Source organism: Lissotriton helveticus, chromosome 1_1 (assembly GCF_964261635.1).
Source record: "Lissotriton helveticus chromosome 1_1, aLisHel1.1, whole genome shotgun sequence".
Classification (NCBI taxonomy): domain Eukaryota; kingdom Metazoa; phylum Chordata; class Amphibia; order Caudata; family Salamandridae; genus Lissotriton; species Lissotriton helveticus.
The window spans coordinates 514,449,205-514,463,892 of record NC_136057.1 but is presented as its reverse complement, the minus strand read 5'-3'; the positions used below and the strand labels follow the sequence as shown (position 1 = coordinate 514,463,892).

The following is a 14,688-nucleotide window of genomic DNA, read 5'->3' as shown; positions in this document are numbered from 1 at the left end:
CATGCACTCCACTTTCATACTGACCCCCTCGTGCATTTCCATATATAGAATTGGGGAAACTAGCATATCCGTACTAAGCTCTGTAACTGCAAAGGCAGTTGGCACTCGCTGCCCTCCACATAGTTTCATTGCAATGAAGTTCTTTACTGGGCGACAAGCACTCTGAATGTTGGGGTGGTGGAGGGTTCCTACCACACCTAGCAGTGATGCAGGGAGGGGGGAATTAAGAGGTATTTGTTGTATTGTTGATTGTTTGTGTTGGATGCTCATGATTACACTATTCGTCGTTGAGCACATAAGCAGATCAGGGTCAGCGAGAGTAGTGACAAGGCCACAAACTGCACTCCACTATGCCTGATATAAATAAGGGAGCCGCCATGGTCCTCCTATGGTCATTGAATGTGAACGGACTCATAAATAAGATCAAATGTACACTGGCCCTTTAGTACATGAAACGCCATGCTCCTGATGTGGTGATGCTTCATGAGACACATGTAAAGGGTAGCCACTACAGAGCTTTAGATCGCTTCAGGTATAAGCTAGCAGCCCTTTCAGGTTACTCCAGGGATGCTAGAGGGGTGGGTATTCTGGTGCGCACCTGCCTGGCCTTAACAGTTAAAAATATTGTGCACGATAAAGCAGTCTGCAGGGTGGCCCTGGTGGGCAACTGGGACGGTCACCCACTTATTCTGTGTTCCGCGTATGTACCACCGCGGTTTCATTCGGTCATCCTCCCGCAATTAAGCGCCCTAATACTGGAGCTTCCTACGGGGCCACTCTTGCTGGGATGGATGCCAATGCGGTATTAGATCAAGAGTTAGATAGGCTGAGCACTGTGGGGCGCACCCAGGAGTGAATGTTCTCCCAGACCTCCTGGCAACAATGGGATTAGTGGACATATGGAGGGCCCATAACCCAAAGTCAAAACAATTCACATACTATTCTGACAGCCATAGATTATTCTCTAGAATAGACTACATGCTGACATGATAAGACCATATGGGAAGTTTTCGGAGTCCAATACACTTGGCTAGGGGTATCTCGGACCATTCCCCCACATGTGTCACCTTCGTGGGACCAGAGGGCAATAGAATAGGTTTTCCCAAGATCGAAATCTGGCATTTCCGTGACCCTGAGCTGAAAGAAAAGCTTGAGGAAGAAGTAGAGCTGTATTTTAAAGAGAATAAAGGGACAGTAGATTCCCATGTGACACTCTGGGAAGCGTTCAAGATGGTTCTGAGGGGGCACTAATCGGAAAAGGTTATATAAGACAGCAGGGGATGCGGCAAAAAGTGGGAAGAATGTGGTCCCCCTGGGATAGATATAGAAACGGCGAAGAGGAGTCTACAATATGTGAGTGAGGGGGCGTAGGCGAGACTTGCGACTAAATGAAGATATGGGGTCATATGGACTGCCCACATGACTTAGACCTACTTGATGTACAGCCTACCAGACTGTGGCTAAAATGTGAATGTAATATTGGTTACGTTACATTATTCTTGTTTCTGCATTTCAACCACTTGAATATATGCACTCGTCTTTCTATATCTGTAATTTTGGTGAGCTTGTTTAATAAAAGGAGCAGCCAGACAGAGCAGCATGGTCAGGTTTGAAAACAGGAAGACCCACCTCAATCCCCTGTCCAGCTTCTTAAAAGGATCGTCAGCACACCCATAAGAAGCTAGGACACTGCTGGAGATCCTGACCCTGCTGATCTGTGAGACATCCTATTGCCTGACAGACACTTTTTGGCACATATACTGTGCTGCCTGAGGCATGGCAGTATGTCAAATAAGTAAAATGGATTGTGCTTGTTTGAGGGGGGTCATAGTTGAAATGCACCCCTCAGATAGGCAATCCAGACATTCATCTACAGAATGCTGGGTTTTGAAACAACACTCTCTAGGTGGATCAGCCCTCTCTTCTTCTTCTGTCATCAGAAGGCTGGAGATGAGCCAAAGAGGGTTGACCTGTACACAGGCAGCGTTAATGAAAACTCAAAAAATGTGTTTTCATGAACACTGCTAAATTAAATAATGGCAGTGCTGGGAGAGTCAATAGGCGGAATATGGGGCCTCACAGGAAGGCAGAGCTGCGATCTGAGGCACCTGAGCAGGAGCCATGGATGTGGCTTGCCCCTGGATATTCAGGAGTAAGCCAAGTCTGAGTCACACCTATTCACAGAAGGAATTGAACCAGACCTTCTCTTAGAAGTGTTATCCTGTGGACCAGAATATGGGTAACAAACTGTTAGTTTTGGTTAGTGGGATTAGTATGAACAGAACTGCTTTAAAAAATCATGAAGATTAACAGGAAAACAGAAGAGTAATTGAGAGGTATAACCCTGGTTGTTGTTTAGGAGAAATGGCAAACAATATAATTGTTGAAATGCAGACCAGATTGCAGCCTCATTAGTGGTAGTATCTCTCATTCTGTAGAATAAATCCAAGATCTGTAAGAGTCTTATACCTTGCACCATACAGCAGGTGTTAGAGCAAATCTCACAACAATAGCATATGTCTTGCCGTGGAAGGTGGGAAAGTGAGAACAACAGAAGGAATGACAGCCATATTAACACTCTGCTATTTGCACACCCTTACCTCCATCATGCAAGCAAGTTGGTCCACTTCATTCTCTCCAGGAAAGAGGGGAAATCCAGCATGCAACTCAGCTATGATGCATCCAAGGCTCCACATATCGATTGCAAGACCATAGGGATAGCCGAGAATCACCTCTGGTGAGCGATAGAATCTGCTCTGAACATATGTGTAGACTATAGTAACAAAAACAAACAAAAAATCTGGCTTTATTGCAAAATTCATTGTGAAATAAAGGTTTTAATTTGTGAAAAGTACCACCCAATACTGAGATAAGCCGAAGTCCACTCTTTGAATATTTCAAAGAATTTGTAACAATATGGTATATAGACAGCAGCTCTGGCAAGCCAGACCTAAAACAAGATGGTATCTTGCACCTAAATATTCCTGGACAAATCACATGGTGTCAAAATAGCCAGATCCTTTAAACATAGGTTTTATCATATTTTAAACATTTAAAAAACTTGATTTGTTTTGCTATTTCAGATCCATGCTTCTCAAACAATCTGATAGATGTTGAAATCCACCAAAAGCATGACCGTCTGTGTTCATCTAAGCACCAGCTGGGCACGTGCAGAGGACCCTGCTCTTGTTAAAGCAATCCTGACTCTACCCCTGTCTCATAGAGATCAGATAAGAACAGTCCATGTCTACTGCATGGACCCTCAATTTTGCTTCAAACTTAAAAACATTGAGCATTCACGTTATCAAGTTCTGTAAGAATCATTGTACTCTTTAGGTCACTTCCATCAATGGAGATCTCCCGTAACACTCTCAAGAAATAACTGACTTCTTTTAGACAACCACTACCATGATTCTTTCGCCCCCTCGGCCATTATAGGCCATTTTAATGGGCTCTCTTTTAGAACCATCCCCTGGTTAACAAGGTTTTTTGTTTGGTAAAAGAAGTTATGATGGACACTGGAAACTCCTCCCTTATATCTAGTCCAGCCCCCTTCAACAGACAAGTCCTATTGTTAAAGCTCTTTTAAAACACACCAATGCATACCCTAAAATTACATTCAACTAACGCCCAATCTCCCTTATTTCTCGTCTGTCCAAAATCACAGACACAGACGTGAATCACCAACTCTTCAAATACCTAGAGCCTTACTCTATACTGGATCCAGCTCAAACAGGCTTCTGCCTTTTCCCCAGTACAAAACATGTACTAATATTGGCTCTAGATGACATCTGCTTTTTTCTGGACAAAGGGAAGGCTGTCCAGACCTTGCTGCTGCCTTGGTCATCTTTCTTCAACCAGGCCTCTTAAGCACCTTAAGGGGTAAAGGGTTTGTGCTCTAACTTCCACACATGGTAAAATCGGCATACACCACATTGGCACATTTAATTTACTTATAAGTCCCTAGTAAATAGTACTACATGTATTCAGGGCCTGTCAATTAACTGCTACCAGTGGGCTACAACACTCATTGTGCTACCCACTATAGTAGCATTATAAAACATCTTGCACCTGTCATTGCAGCCTGTAGGGCAGTTTGAAACTACCATTCTGACCTGGCAAAATAAACCTTTAACTAGACCTAAACCTTCCTTGTAATACATATAAGTCACCCCTGAGGTAGACCCTGAAGGCTCAAAGGTAAAGGTGCATGGTATTTAAAAAGTAGCACATGTTTTTACATGTCCTGATAATAAAAACCTCCTAAAGACGTTTTTCATTGTAGTAAGGCTAACTCTCACATTAACTAACCCTAGGTTACCTTATTTACCATCAGTTTGAGAGCAGATAGAGAAATGTTTCTTACATTCATTTGAATTGTAATTGTGTTAATGCACCTTTCTTCTGGTGTGAGGGTCACATGACTGGTAACGGCTCTCCTGTTGTCTGATGTGTGTTCCCTTCAGACAGGGGACAAATGATCATTGGGTGTGGGGAAGGGTGTTCCTCAACTGAGCAGGTTGGCCTTGGTGGTTGTACTCAGCCTTTCCTGAGCTTGAAATAGTAGCCTGAGGGCTGTTCCCACTCCTTCCTTGACTTGTGAAAAAGCCTGCCTGGTCACTAGCAAATTCAGCTCACACCTGGTCCTGCCTGGCCTTTGTTACCCTAGATAGCTCGGAGCAGGGGAAAAACTGACCAGAACCAGATTACGATTAGAAATTGTGTTAGACAAAGAGTGTGACCCCACATGCTGACAATGATCTCCTCACGACTCCCACCAATACAAAGCTCCGGCTCCTGGACTGTGTGACAAGGTAAACTCTCACTGGCACGAGCCTGGCCTCTGTATCCAACCTGCCCTTCATTGCGGTGGGCCTGGACTTTTGACTTTAACCCAATCCATGATGACTGGGTAACTGCAATTGGTTCGTTGTTCTGATGCTGTTTGTACCTGAAATTTAAAATATTCATAACTCTGGTTCTATTTACTGGAGTTTTATTGTTTTGGTGTCATCAATTGATTACAATTTACTGTATCTTTCTAAACTGGTTTGAAAGTTTACTTATGTTGTGTTTGACTCTTTAAGTGCTGCATAAATACTTCACACCTTGCCTCTCAGTTACGCTTTATTGCTTTTGTGCCCAGCTACCAGAGGGTTAAGCACAGGTTCATGTAGTGACTTTTTGTCGTTAACCCTGACAAGGACTGTATTTATTATTTGAGTGGGGCTCACACCCCTCTCAACTAATAGCCCAACTTCTTATACCCACCCTTTACATCTCATACCTTGCTCTACTGGCCAATCTAATAAGGAAATACAGTGAGATTCTACTGCAATATTAATAGCACAGTCTTCTCCCTTTCCCAGTTTCTCAACGTGTTCTCTCTACCATCTTTTAAAAAATATTGTGTGCTGGTAATTGTTCCTGGATGCAACTCAATCAGTTCAAATTAAAGGCTGGCAAACACAAAATAACTCTTTTTAGAAAGAATCTTTTCCCTCACTCGGTGTATTAGGTCCCTCCTCATTGAATTGATCTAGAAATCTGGTCATTATATTTGACAGGACGATTTCCTTTTAACTACAACTATTCTAGCTTACATTGGTGTGCTTCTGCTGGTTGAAAATGCTTAGAAACACCCTTCACTTTCACCTTCTTCAAAGCTGGTAACTGGTAGTCCTGGCTCTAATCTGCTCCAGGTTAGAATGCAGTGACACTGTCTACTTCAGACTACCCAAATACACCGTATCCTAGTTACAGTGTATTTAAATTATGGATGCTCACGGGGAACAGCAGAGCTACCTAAGATGGCAGATGCACAACACTGAAGCCCCATCATTTGTTCTCCACAAATGTTCCAAAATGAGGGTTGTAAAAATCAAATGCTTTCTACAAATCAAGTTGATGTAATAGGAATCCATAGTAAGTGGCGGGGGGATCTTGGACCGCAGGAGCCAGTGGCACACGAAGATGGCGAAAGTAGAAAAAGCAACAGCAGATGAGGAGATAAAAGATCAAGGGTCAGTGGTGGCTGAGAGCTAAGCAGTACCACCTAGAGCCTTGACGTGTTGGTACCGGCATGAAAAAAGTATGTGATGGCAACAGAGAAACAGAGCACTGGGCTTGAACAGAGGGGCCTAGTATGCATTCTGGGCACCAGGAAAAAAAACTGAGTAACTCCTGCTGGAGGGACAATTCATCCTCTCTTCCCGCAGGTGATTAACAAGCCCAGTTGGCCAGGCCTTCCGAAGCAACTACAGCACCGAGACTGCCCTCTTCGCCACCACAGACAACATCTGTGCCCTCCTCGACAGAGGCAAAACTACAGCCCTCATCCTCCTGGACCTCTCAGTCGCCTTCGATACTGTCTCTCCCCACACCCTATGCACAAGACTCCTTGACGCCGGTATCCGCAACAAAGCCCTGGAATTAATTTGCTCATTCCTCACTGGCCGAACATAGAGAGTGAGACTACTTCAGTTCCTCTCAGAACCCACACAGATCAGCTGCAGAGTACTTCAAGGCTCCTCCCTGAGCCCCACGCTTTTCAACATCAACAAAGCCCCGCTTGCAGCTATCGGACAAAAACATTGTCACCCCCGAGGAAACCCAGCTGATTCTCTCCCTCACCAACTAACCCAAAAGTCCCCAAGTATAACTTTCACGACGGGATTAAGGCTGTTGCCTCCTGGATGAAGCACATCTGCCTCACTCTCATCTCAGAAAAGACCGAAGTCCTCATCATGGGCTCCAAGCAGGGACAATTCCTGGTGGCCTGCAGCACTTGGAACCTCCCCCATACCCACAGACCATGCATGGAATCTCGGCATCATCCAGGACTCCTCGCTTACCATGAACAGCTATATCAACGCCATCTCGTCATCCTGTTTCCACACACTATACCTGCTTCGAAAGATCTTGAAATGGATCCCCAGTGAGTTAAGAAAGCCAGTTACCCATGGATTCTTCAGCAGCATAATCGACTACGGCAATGCATTCTAAGCCAGCATTACACAGAAACCCCTCAAGAAACTGCAGACCATCCAGAACACCTCCACCATACTCATCCTCAACATTCCCCGCTGCAGCCAAATCAACAGCCACCTCAGAGATCTCCACTGGCTTCCAGTCAACAAAAGAATCACCTTCAAGCTCCTCACACATGCCGACAAAGCCCTACATGACGTGGGACCTGCGTACCTCAAATACTGCCTCCCATTTCATGTACTAACTAGAGACCTCTGCTCCATGTAAATGGCCCTATTGACTGTCCCACGACCACAGCTGGAGGAAGATCTTTCTCCTACTTCGCAGCAAAGTCCTGGAATACCCTGCCTCTCCACCTCAGGCAATCTCCGTCAATGCCTCACTTCAGGAGGGACTTCTAGACCTGGCTCTTCAACTGAACGAAAGCACCTACAAAGGACCAGAAGCTCTCCCCCTCCCTAAACCCCCCCACCTTTAGACCCTTACGGGTAAGTAGTCACACTTTACAAGCCATTGATTGATTGACTGAGGTTGACCAGAGACAGCCTCGGGGCGGGAGGATGAGAGGCCGTGGAACAGGCTGGGGCTGCAAAGATATGAGAGAGTGGAACAAGTCAGTGAAGAGATTGCAGAAAGGGGAACGTGAACCTCACATCTTGACCCAGTAGACAGCAGAATGAAACCGGCATAGACTTAAAAAACAAAAAGTAGGAAACCAAAGACCCAGCCCTATACATTACGCCAGGATTGGGTCGGCTGTGGAATGTGGTTGGGTGGGCAGAGTGGACCCATGGTACATAGCTCACCAACTAGAATGGGTAGAGGCCAGACAACTGCAAAGAAGCCTATTCGTATGTTGATCTCCCCAAGACTGTTCATACTGGAGATTCCCCAGTGAAGTACAATCTGGAGTTTGAGAGCAAGTCCATGACCGAACAAGATTGAGCCTGTTTGAGCAAGGAACAGACGTTGCTCAAGGAGCCCATTACCAGGTGATGATCGGAGTTGTACTTGTTAGCCCCTTTGGAATCTTGAGGCCTGGATTGGAGAATTAGCACTTTGCTGCTGCCTGAAATGGATCTTACTTGACACAGAGGTAGGAATTGTCTTGTTACTATGAATGAACAGGATGAAAAGATTATATAAGGCAGGAAATGAATGAAATATGCAGCTCTCTTGCTGAAGCAGCTACTTCTATGAAACACGGTGAGGACTGCATAGACAAGAGCCTCATTGGCCTAGAAGAGAAAATGTAAGGGGCCCTAACAGAGAGATATAAAGATACACATGGCATATTGAAGGAAAGGGAGGTGGGAGTGGAGACTCTGCAGGAGAAATGTGAAGACTTGGAGAACAGAGCCAGGAGGAATAATGTTGGGATCAGGAATGTATAAGAAGTGGAGTAAGGGGCTAACATAAAAAATACACAAGCCAGGTATTTATTCAGTTTTGGAAAAGAGATGGGAATTAAATGTGTCCACTGGGAACCAACAACACACCAAGGGACATAGTGGCTAAATTGTCTTTATAAAAACCAAAAGAAAGTCTGATGAGGGACACTAGAAGGAAAAGTCCATTTGAGTACAGAGAAGACAATGTTGTAATACTGCCAAGACCTGGGCCTGAAGACCCTTGTTAAGTTGTAACAACGATGTTGCTTGTGGATGAGTTAAACAAGAGGCCCAATAGGTTCCATTGTGGAATACAAATCCAAGTGGATAGTATGGACTTACACATAAGGTCAGAGACAAAAGGAAGATAAGTTCTGAAGATTGTCTCTATTGCTTTGTTTTATTTTTCCTTTAGTCATCTGATTTAGTGGTAATGGTGAAAGTCAAGTATGCTCAGAGAGACTAAATAATGTTGAGAAATCAAAGTTCAATCAGTCAATTCAATCTTTATTCGATCTCAAAAATGAATCACAAAAGTTACACAATAATTCTAGAAATAATAATGAATAAAAATATTAGTGTAAATATCAACAAAACGGTTAAAATGGATAAAACACTAAACCATATCATAGTAAGAACCTTACTTTTAATATTTCATCATCATAAAGGTGCAAGATTTTTGTTATATCTCAGTATAGCAGGCAATGGTGACCGGAGAGAAATAGTGCAAAATATAGCAGCATAACAAGTAATAAGGTGACAAGCACTACCGTTGTGCAAAACAAGTGCGTATCAGATAAACATCATACAGGTAGTTTGTACTGTATACATTACATGCACAACATAGCAATCTTATAATAACATTCTTTTCCTGTGAGCCGGGATGCCTTTCAAGAAGCATTAGCCTAAAAACAAGTATCCAAATTGTTAAGTACCTGTGGAAAAAGGAGAGCAGCTTTGCATTTAGAAAAGGTAAAACTACGTAATAAAGTCAGTAAAAAGTTCCTGGCATCCGGAAAGGTAAATGCTGCAGAAAAAGTCTGAGGTGTTTCTCATCACAATGGAAATAACATATATCTGAGGAGGAATATTGTCCTAAATGGAAACAAAGCAACCAGCGTATTGAGCCTAATCTAAATCTGGTCAACATTGTAGGTTCGTAAACATTCTGGCACAAAATATATGTAAGGTGCAATCACTTCAGACATCTGGATTACACAAGAGTCTCTCACAATTGGTTTTTGCACCTCTACTGCTTCCCTTGAGGCCTGCCTTTGATTTAAAAAACGAGTCTGAAACCAGGCTTTATCTTTTTTTGTTATGGCCTCAGGGTTCACAAATAAATGAGCACAACCCAGTGCAAGACAACAATCTCTTATATACTTCAACCAAGTTATTTTAAGACCATGGTCACAGAAAAGGCAATATTTTATAATAGCCTTACTGAGATCAGCTTCACTGTTTGCCCATATAGAACACTAAAGGGGCAACGTAAACCTGTTCTCCTCTAGCTGGATGGCCTCAATATCTCTTTAGCCCCAAATACCCATACCATATGTTATGGTTGGTATACATTTCCTTTTTATAAATGTTGGCACTACAGGTTTTCCTTCAATACAGCAACAAGGGAAAAGGTAATGCCAACTGCACGAGTAAAGCATGCTAACCTGCTTCTAAGGCAAGAGAACCACGCCGAGGTATGGGAAGGTACTCACCCTATCCAACTTTGTTCCTCATATATTTAGAGCTCTAGTTTGGGCATTTCTTGGGCCACACCATTGTAATCAAGCCCCTTCATGAAAGTTACGAACCTAGAGATTGAAATCTTTAGGCCATTAGCCACCACGGCAGGAAGAATCGCATTGTCTGTATATAATAAAGTGGGCACAGCCTTTGTCCCCACACATGGCACATCAACCCCGGCGTCGACCAACTCATTTTCCAGGCCATTTGTAAAAAGAATAAAGAGAATGGGGTGAGTACACATCCTTGGCGTAAGCCACGTCTAACTTTAAAGGATGGAGTGCACTCTCCTGCATTCCCATACCTTACAGAGGCCGAAAGATCCTAATGAAGAAGCCTAAGGAGGTAGACCAGCCCCTCCTCGAGGCCCATACCCACTAAAGAAGCTCATAATATGGACCTGTGAACACATTCGAATGCACTCGACAGATCCATAAATGCAAGATGAAGAAGGGCACAGTTTGCAAATTTATATTTTTACACCATAAGATGTAAATTAATACACTGCTCGATTGTCCTGAAGCCTTTTCTCTACCCATATTGTAACTGAGATAAAACACTTCTCTCCTTTACCCATGAAAAAAGGGGTTCCAAAATTATTCTACCTATTATCTTAGTTGTAGAATCGAGAATATAGGGCGGTAGCATCTAGAGTTGTTAACATGACCCTTTTTAGGTCCAGCCTAGCACAGCGCGCATGCTCTGCTCTAGGAAAATTACCTCTAGAAATCACTCTGGACTTTTTTTGCATTTTTTCTATTGGGCTTTGCGTGTGTCTTTCTATAAAGACAGCACGCAATTGGGCAAAGGCGGGTGCATGTCCCACCTTTCCCAGGAAATGTATCCGCCTACTGCTTGCAATTACGAGCAGTGGCGCCATCAGTTCGGGGTAATGTCACCATCTGTTTTTAATTAGGGCATTCGCCGCACTGCCATGCCCCCGCTTCTCTCTTGCGCCATTCTTTTTAACCTACCCTCCCTTCACATGACACATGCACACGCACAGCCCTGCCAATGCTCTGTTTGCAATGAGACACTTGTGCATCCGCTGTCATGCTAGGCCATTGCTGTTGACTTGTAGAAGGAGGAAGGCAGCAGAATCGTGTTTTGACACTGGCGGCAGAGGTAGCGAGGCCTCTGCTTACACACACGGCCCCTGATTTTCTCTACTGTGCTCGCTTTCTGATTTCGTACTGGCATTATATAATGCAATCTTAACTTTAATGCAAGCACCCTATTAATCTTATGTTTGACCTCACAACCACATGTTCGAACCTCAGGGCGTCTGCTCAGCCTTTCATCCTACTAGAGGCCGATGGACTAATTAACATTCATTTGGTTGGCAATAAACATCTGTTACTCTGCACCAAGATGGCGCATACTCCAGCCCCGCATTCACTTGCACACTGGGATAACTCACTTTCGCCTCCTTTCAACTCGGCTCCTGATTTTCACTACTGTGCTCGCTTTCTGGTTTGGTACTGGCATTATATAATAGGAGCCAGCAGCGGCAGCGTGCAGGATGCCATCTGTTTTGGGTTAGGTTTCATTTCCAGACCTTGCTGCTTTAATTAGAAGGCACGTCCCCTCTACCCCACCTCCACAAGAGTGCGCTTTCATTTTCTCGAAATCACAAAGGAACAGAAACAAAATCAATTAGGTGACATCTTACTTTTCAGCTGAATCATCAGCACCGTCTAATGAGCGGACCTAGGCCAAAAAGCCTACCCTGGAAGGCAACAAGCAGCTGCTACAGTAGTTAAAGCTCCTTAAAGACCACTCATGTCTTGGGGAAGAAGGGAGCGATCCTCATGGGGTTTCAATAAATAGCTACATTGTGATCCTTAACTATTTGTTGACCGGATGATCATGCTTCCGGTTAAACAAAACAGAAGGTTAGCAATCAGCATTTTACCCTAACTGTTGTGGAGAAAAACCAAACATCTACAGCAGGTAGGCACAACGTAACTCTACAGAGTGAATCTTTTTGCTTCCCCACCTCAGAAATCCGCAAGCACTTCTCCTTTCATTCCTTTTTATTTTTTGCATTATGTAGCGTGAATGAAGGTATCAAAGCACTTTACATAAGTACTAGTTCCATTACAGAAATCTGCCCGGGGGTGATAATGTGCTGCATGGCTAAACTCTTACTAGGTCCCAAAGGCGAGACCTATTGGCTATGCCAATGCTTGTTAAAAATTGGAACCACTATTGATGCACGCCATGAAAGCAAACCCCACCCCAGACAAGCTGCATACTGCATTTAAAACATTAATAAGTATAGGAGACCAAAACTCAGGGTCCACTCTAAACAAGTCAAGAGGTACACCATCTGGACACAGAGGCTTTTCCCAAGTACTATTTTGAAAAGCTCTAGCGACATCTTCAGCATAAAAAGTAAGATTACCACATAAGGAGTGTTGACTTTCTTCGGGTGAAAATTGCAAAAAACACAGTTGATGGACAGAATGTAGAACAATGTCATACATTCACCCCAAAAACTGATTTGCATATAGCCATGTCTGAACTGGGGTGGCAGAGTGGGCTAAAGAACGGTGATGGATCAAACCCAGATCTTTTGACTGGGTGTGAGTATTTGATTGGCTCAGATGCTCCGTCCATCACCACCCCCTTTTGTACCGCTTTGGCCGCCATAAGTGTGGCAGGGTGTGCTCAGACGTGAGTCCCTTGCTCACTTTGCCACTGGATTCAAGCAAGCCGGGCTGAAGACGGCTGGAATGCCAGAAACTGGTCCTCGGAAGCTTGTTTCCGGTCCAGGGAAGATATGGCTTGGCAGTTCGGGCTGGACTGTTCCCATGAGGCACAGGGTCAGACTGATTTGCATATAGCCATGTCTGAACTGGGGTGGCAGAGTGGGCTAAAGAACGGTGATGGATCAAACCCAGATCTTTTGACTGGGTGTGAGTATTTGATTGGCTCAGATGCTCCGTCCATCACCACCCCCTTTTGTACGACTGTCTTCGGGTGACACATCATCAATAGCTGAATAGACTGTGGTCTATCCATGCCTCAGCAGCAATATTGACAGTAACTTTAGCAGAAGAGAATGCAGTGGATAAGCCGGCTCGTACTGCCTTCCAGAAAGCCTCTGTATCTTTTTCTTGACATGCGACAACAATAGCTTCCAATTTCTCATCTTTAATAGCTACTTTTCTCTTTTTTAGTGCCAAAGCAAACACCTTTCTACAGGCTCGGATAGAACTCTGATCTCTAGGGAGTGGCTTTAATGCACTACGCAAGCTTTCATTAGCTATCGTGCAATCTTTGTCAAATCAGGATTTCTCCTGAAAAGGAACCTTACCCGCTGGTCTAGTTAGTGTTTGTTTACATTGTGATAAGAGCTCAGTGAAACAATCTAATACAGTTAGGGGACTGGAGGAATTTAAAATACAGAAGTTCACCAGGCCCTTACTAGAACTAACCACCTGGTTCATAACCAAATTCATGTCAGCAGATTGCCAGACCAGCCTAAGCCCAGCATCCTTGGTAACTAACACCTGCTTACTCCTAATAACAGCCCCATGATGCTTCAAAGGCACCACAATCTGGGCAAGTAACAGATTGTAATCACTGAAGGCTAATACAAGGACACCTGCCCCTGGAATCAAATGTAAAATGCTTAGTTCAAAGTTTAAAACCTTAACAGAGGGTGTGTAGGAGTATTTATGGAGGTCCCCCAGTAGACTATTACAGTAACACTGTTTATTTAAACCCAGTGAGATCATAAGTGATAATTCAGTATTTAACGGCAGCAGGGGGGCAGATATTGTAATTTTAAGTAATTGACTTTGTGGTACTGCGACTGTTGGTGATTAATGCCTCCATCTTCAATGATGGGCTGAAGGAAATGCTAATATTTCTAGCTGATGAGGCAAATTTCAGTGAGTCAGGAGAAATTATATGGGCTGAGCCAGAAAGGGAAGTGTAGAGGAAGAGCACTTCAATGTGATGGATGGCTGTGGGATAGTCAAAGATTTATGCTGGAAGGTCAGGTGAGAACTTTGCAAAGAAGAAAATCTGGCTATCATCAGCATTAAGGTGATATGCGAAGCCGAGAAGGAAATGATGTCCCCAAGAAAGGCGGTGTATTAAAAACAATGAGAGGTCGAAGGACTGATCCTTGTGGGAAACCCACTGGGTTAGAAGTAGGTAGAGATGCCTCCAAGTCCCATGTGACTATAAACCAGGTGTGCACTAGGTCGGTGATGCCACGTGAGTGTGGAGTGGTCAACTGTATTTAGAGCAGCAGAAAGATCTAAAAGTATGAGAAAGGAAGAGAGACTCTTGTAGTGAACAGTAACAAGCAAAATAGGTAGGGATGTCAAAGCTGTTAGTAGAATGGAGTGGTTGAAATCCTGATTGTAAGGGACTGAGATGGATGTTGTAGATGTATAGTTAAAGACCGTGAAGACCAGTATTTCTAGTATTTTTGTGAAGGCAAGTTGTGATACCAGGTGATACATAGCTTGAAAAGAGGAATCAGCGTTTGGATTTTTGTGGAGCGATAGGACCACTGCCGATTGGAAGCAGTGCTTAATTTGAG

At 43.9% G+C, this 14,688-nt stretch overlaps 1 protein-coding gene across 3 annotated transcripts in view; it reads right to left on the bottom strand.

Annotated features, from left to right (window-relative positions):
• Positions 1 to 14,688, bottom strand: part of DYRK4 (dual specificity tyrosine phosphorylation regulated kinase 4) — a 977,358-nt gene that overhangs the window by 217,495 nt on the left and 745,175 nt on the right. For all 3 annotated transcript variants that reach the window (XM_078654210.1, XM_078654204.1, XM_078654218.1), the window contains exon 9: positions 2,601 to 2,773. In XM_078654210.1, coding sequence (XP_078510336.1) covers positions 2,601 to 2,773 — 173 coding nt within the window. The remainder of the gene's footprint in view (positions 1 to 2,600; positions 2,774 to 14,688) is intronic.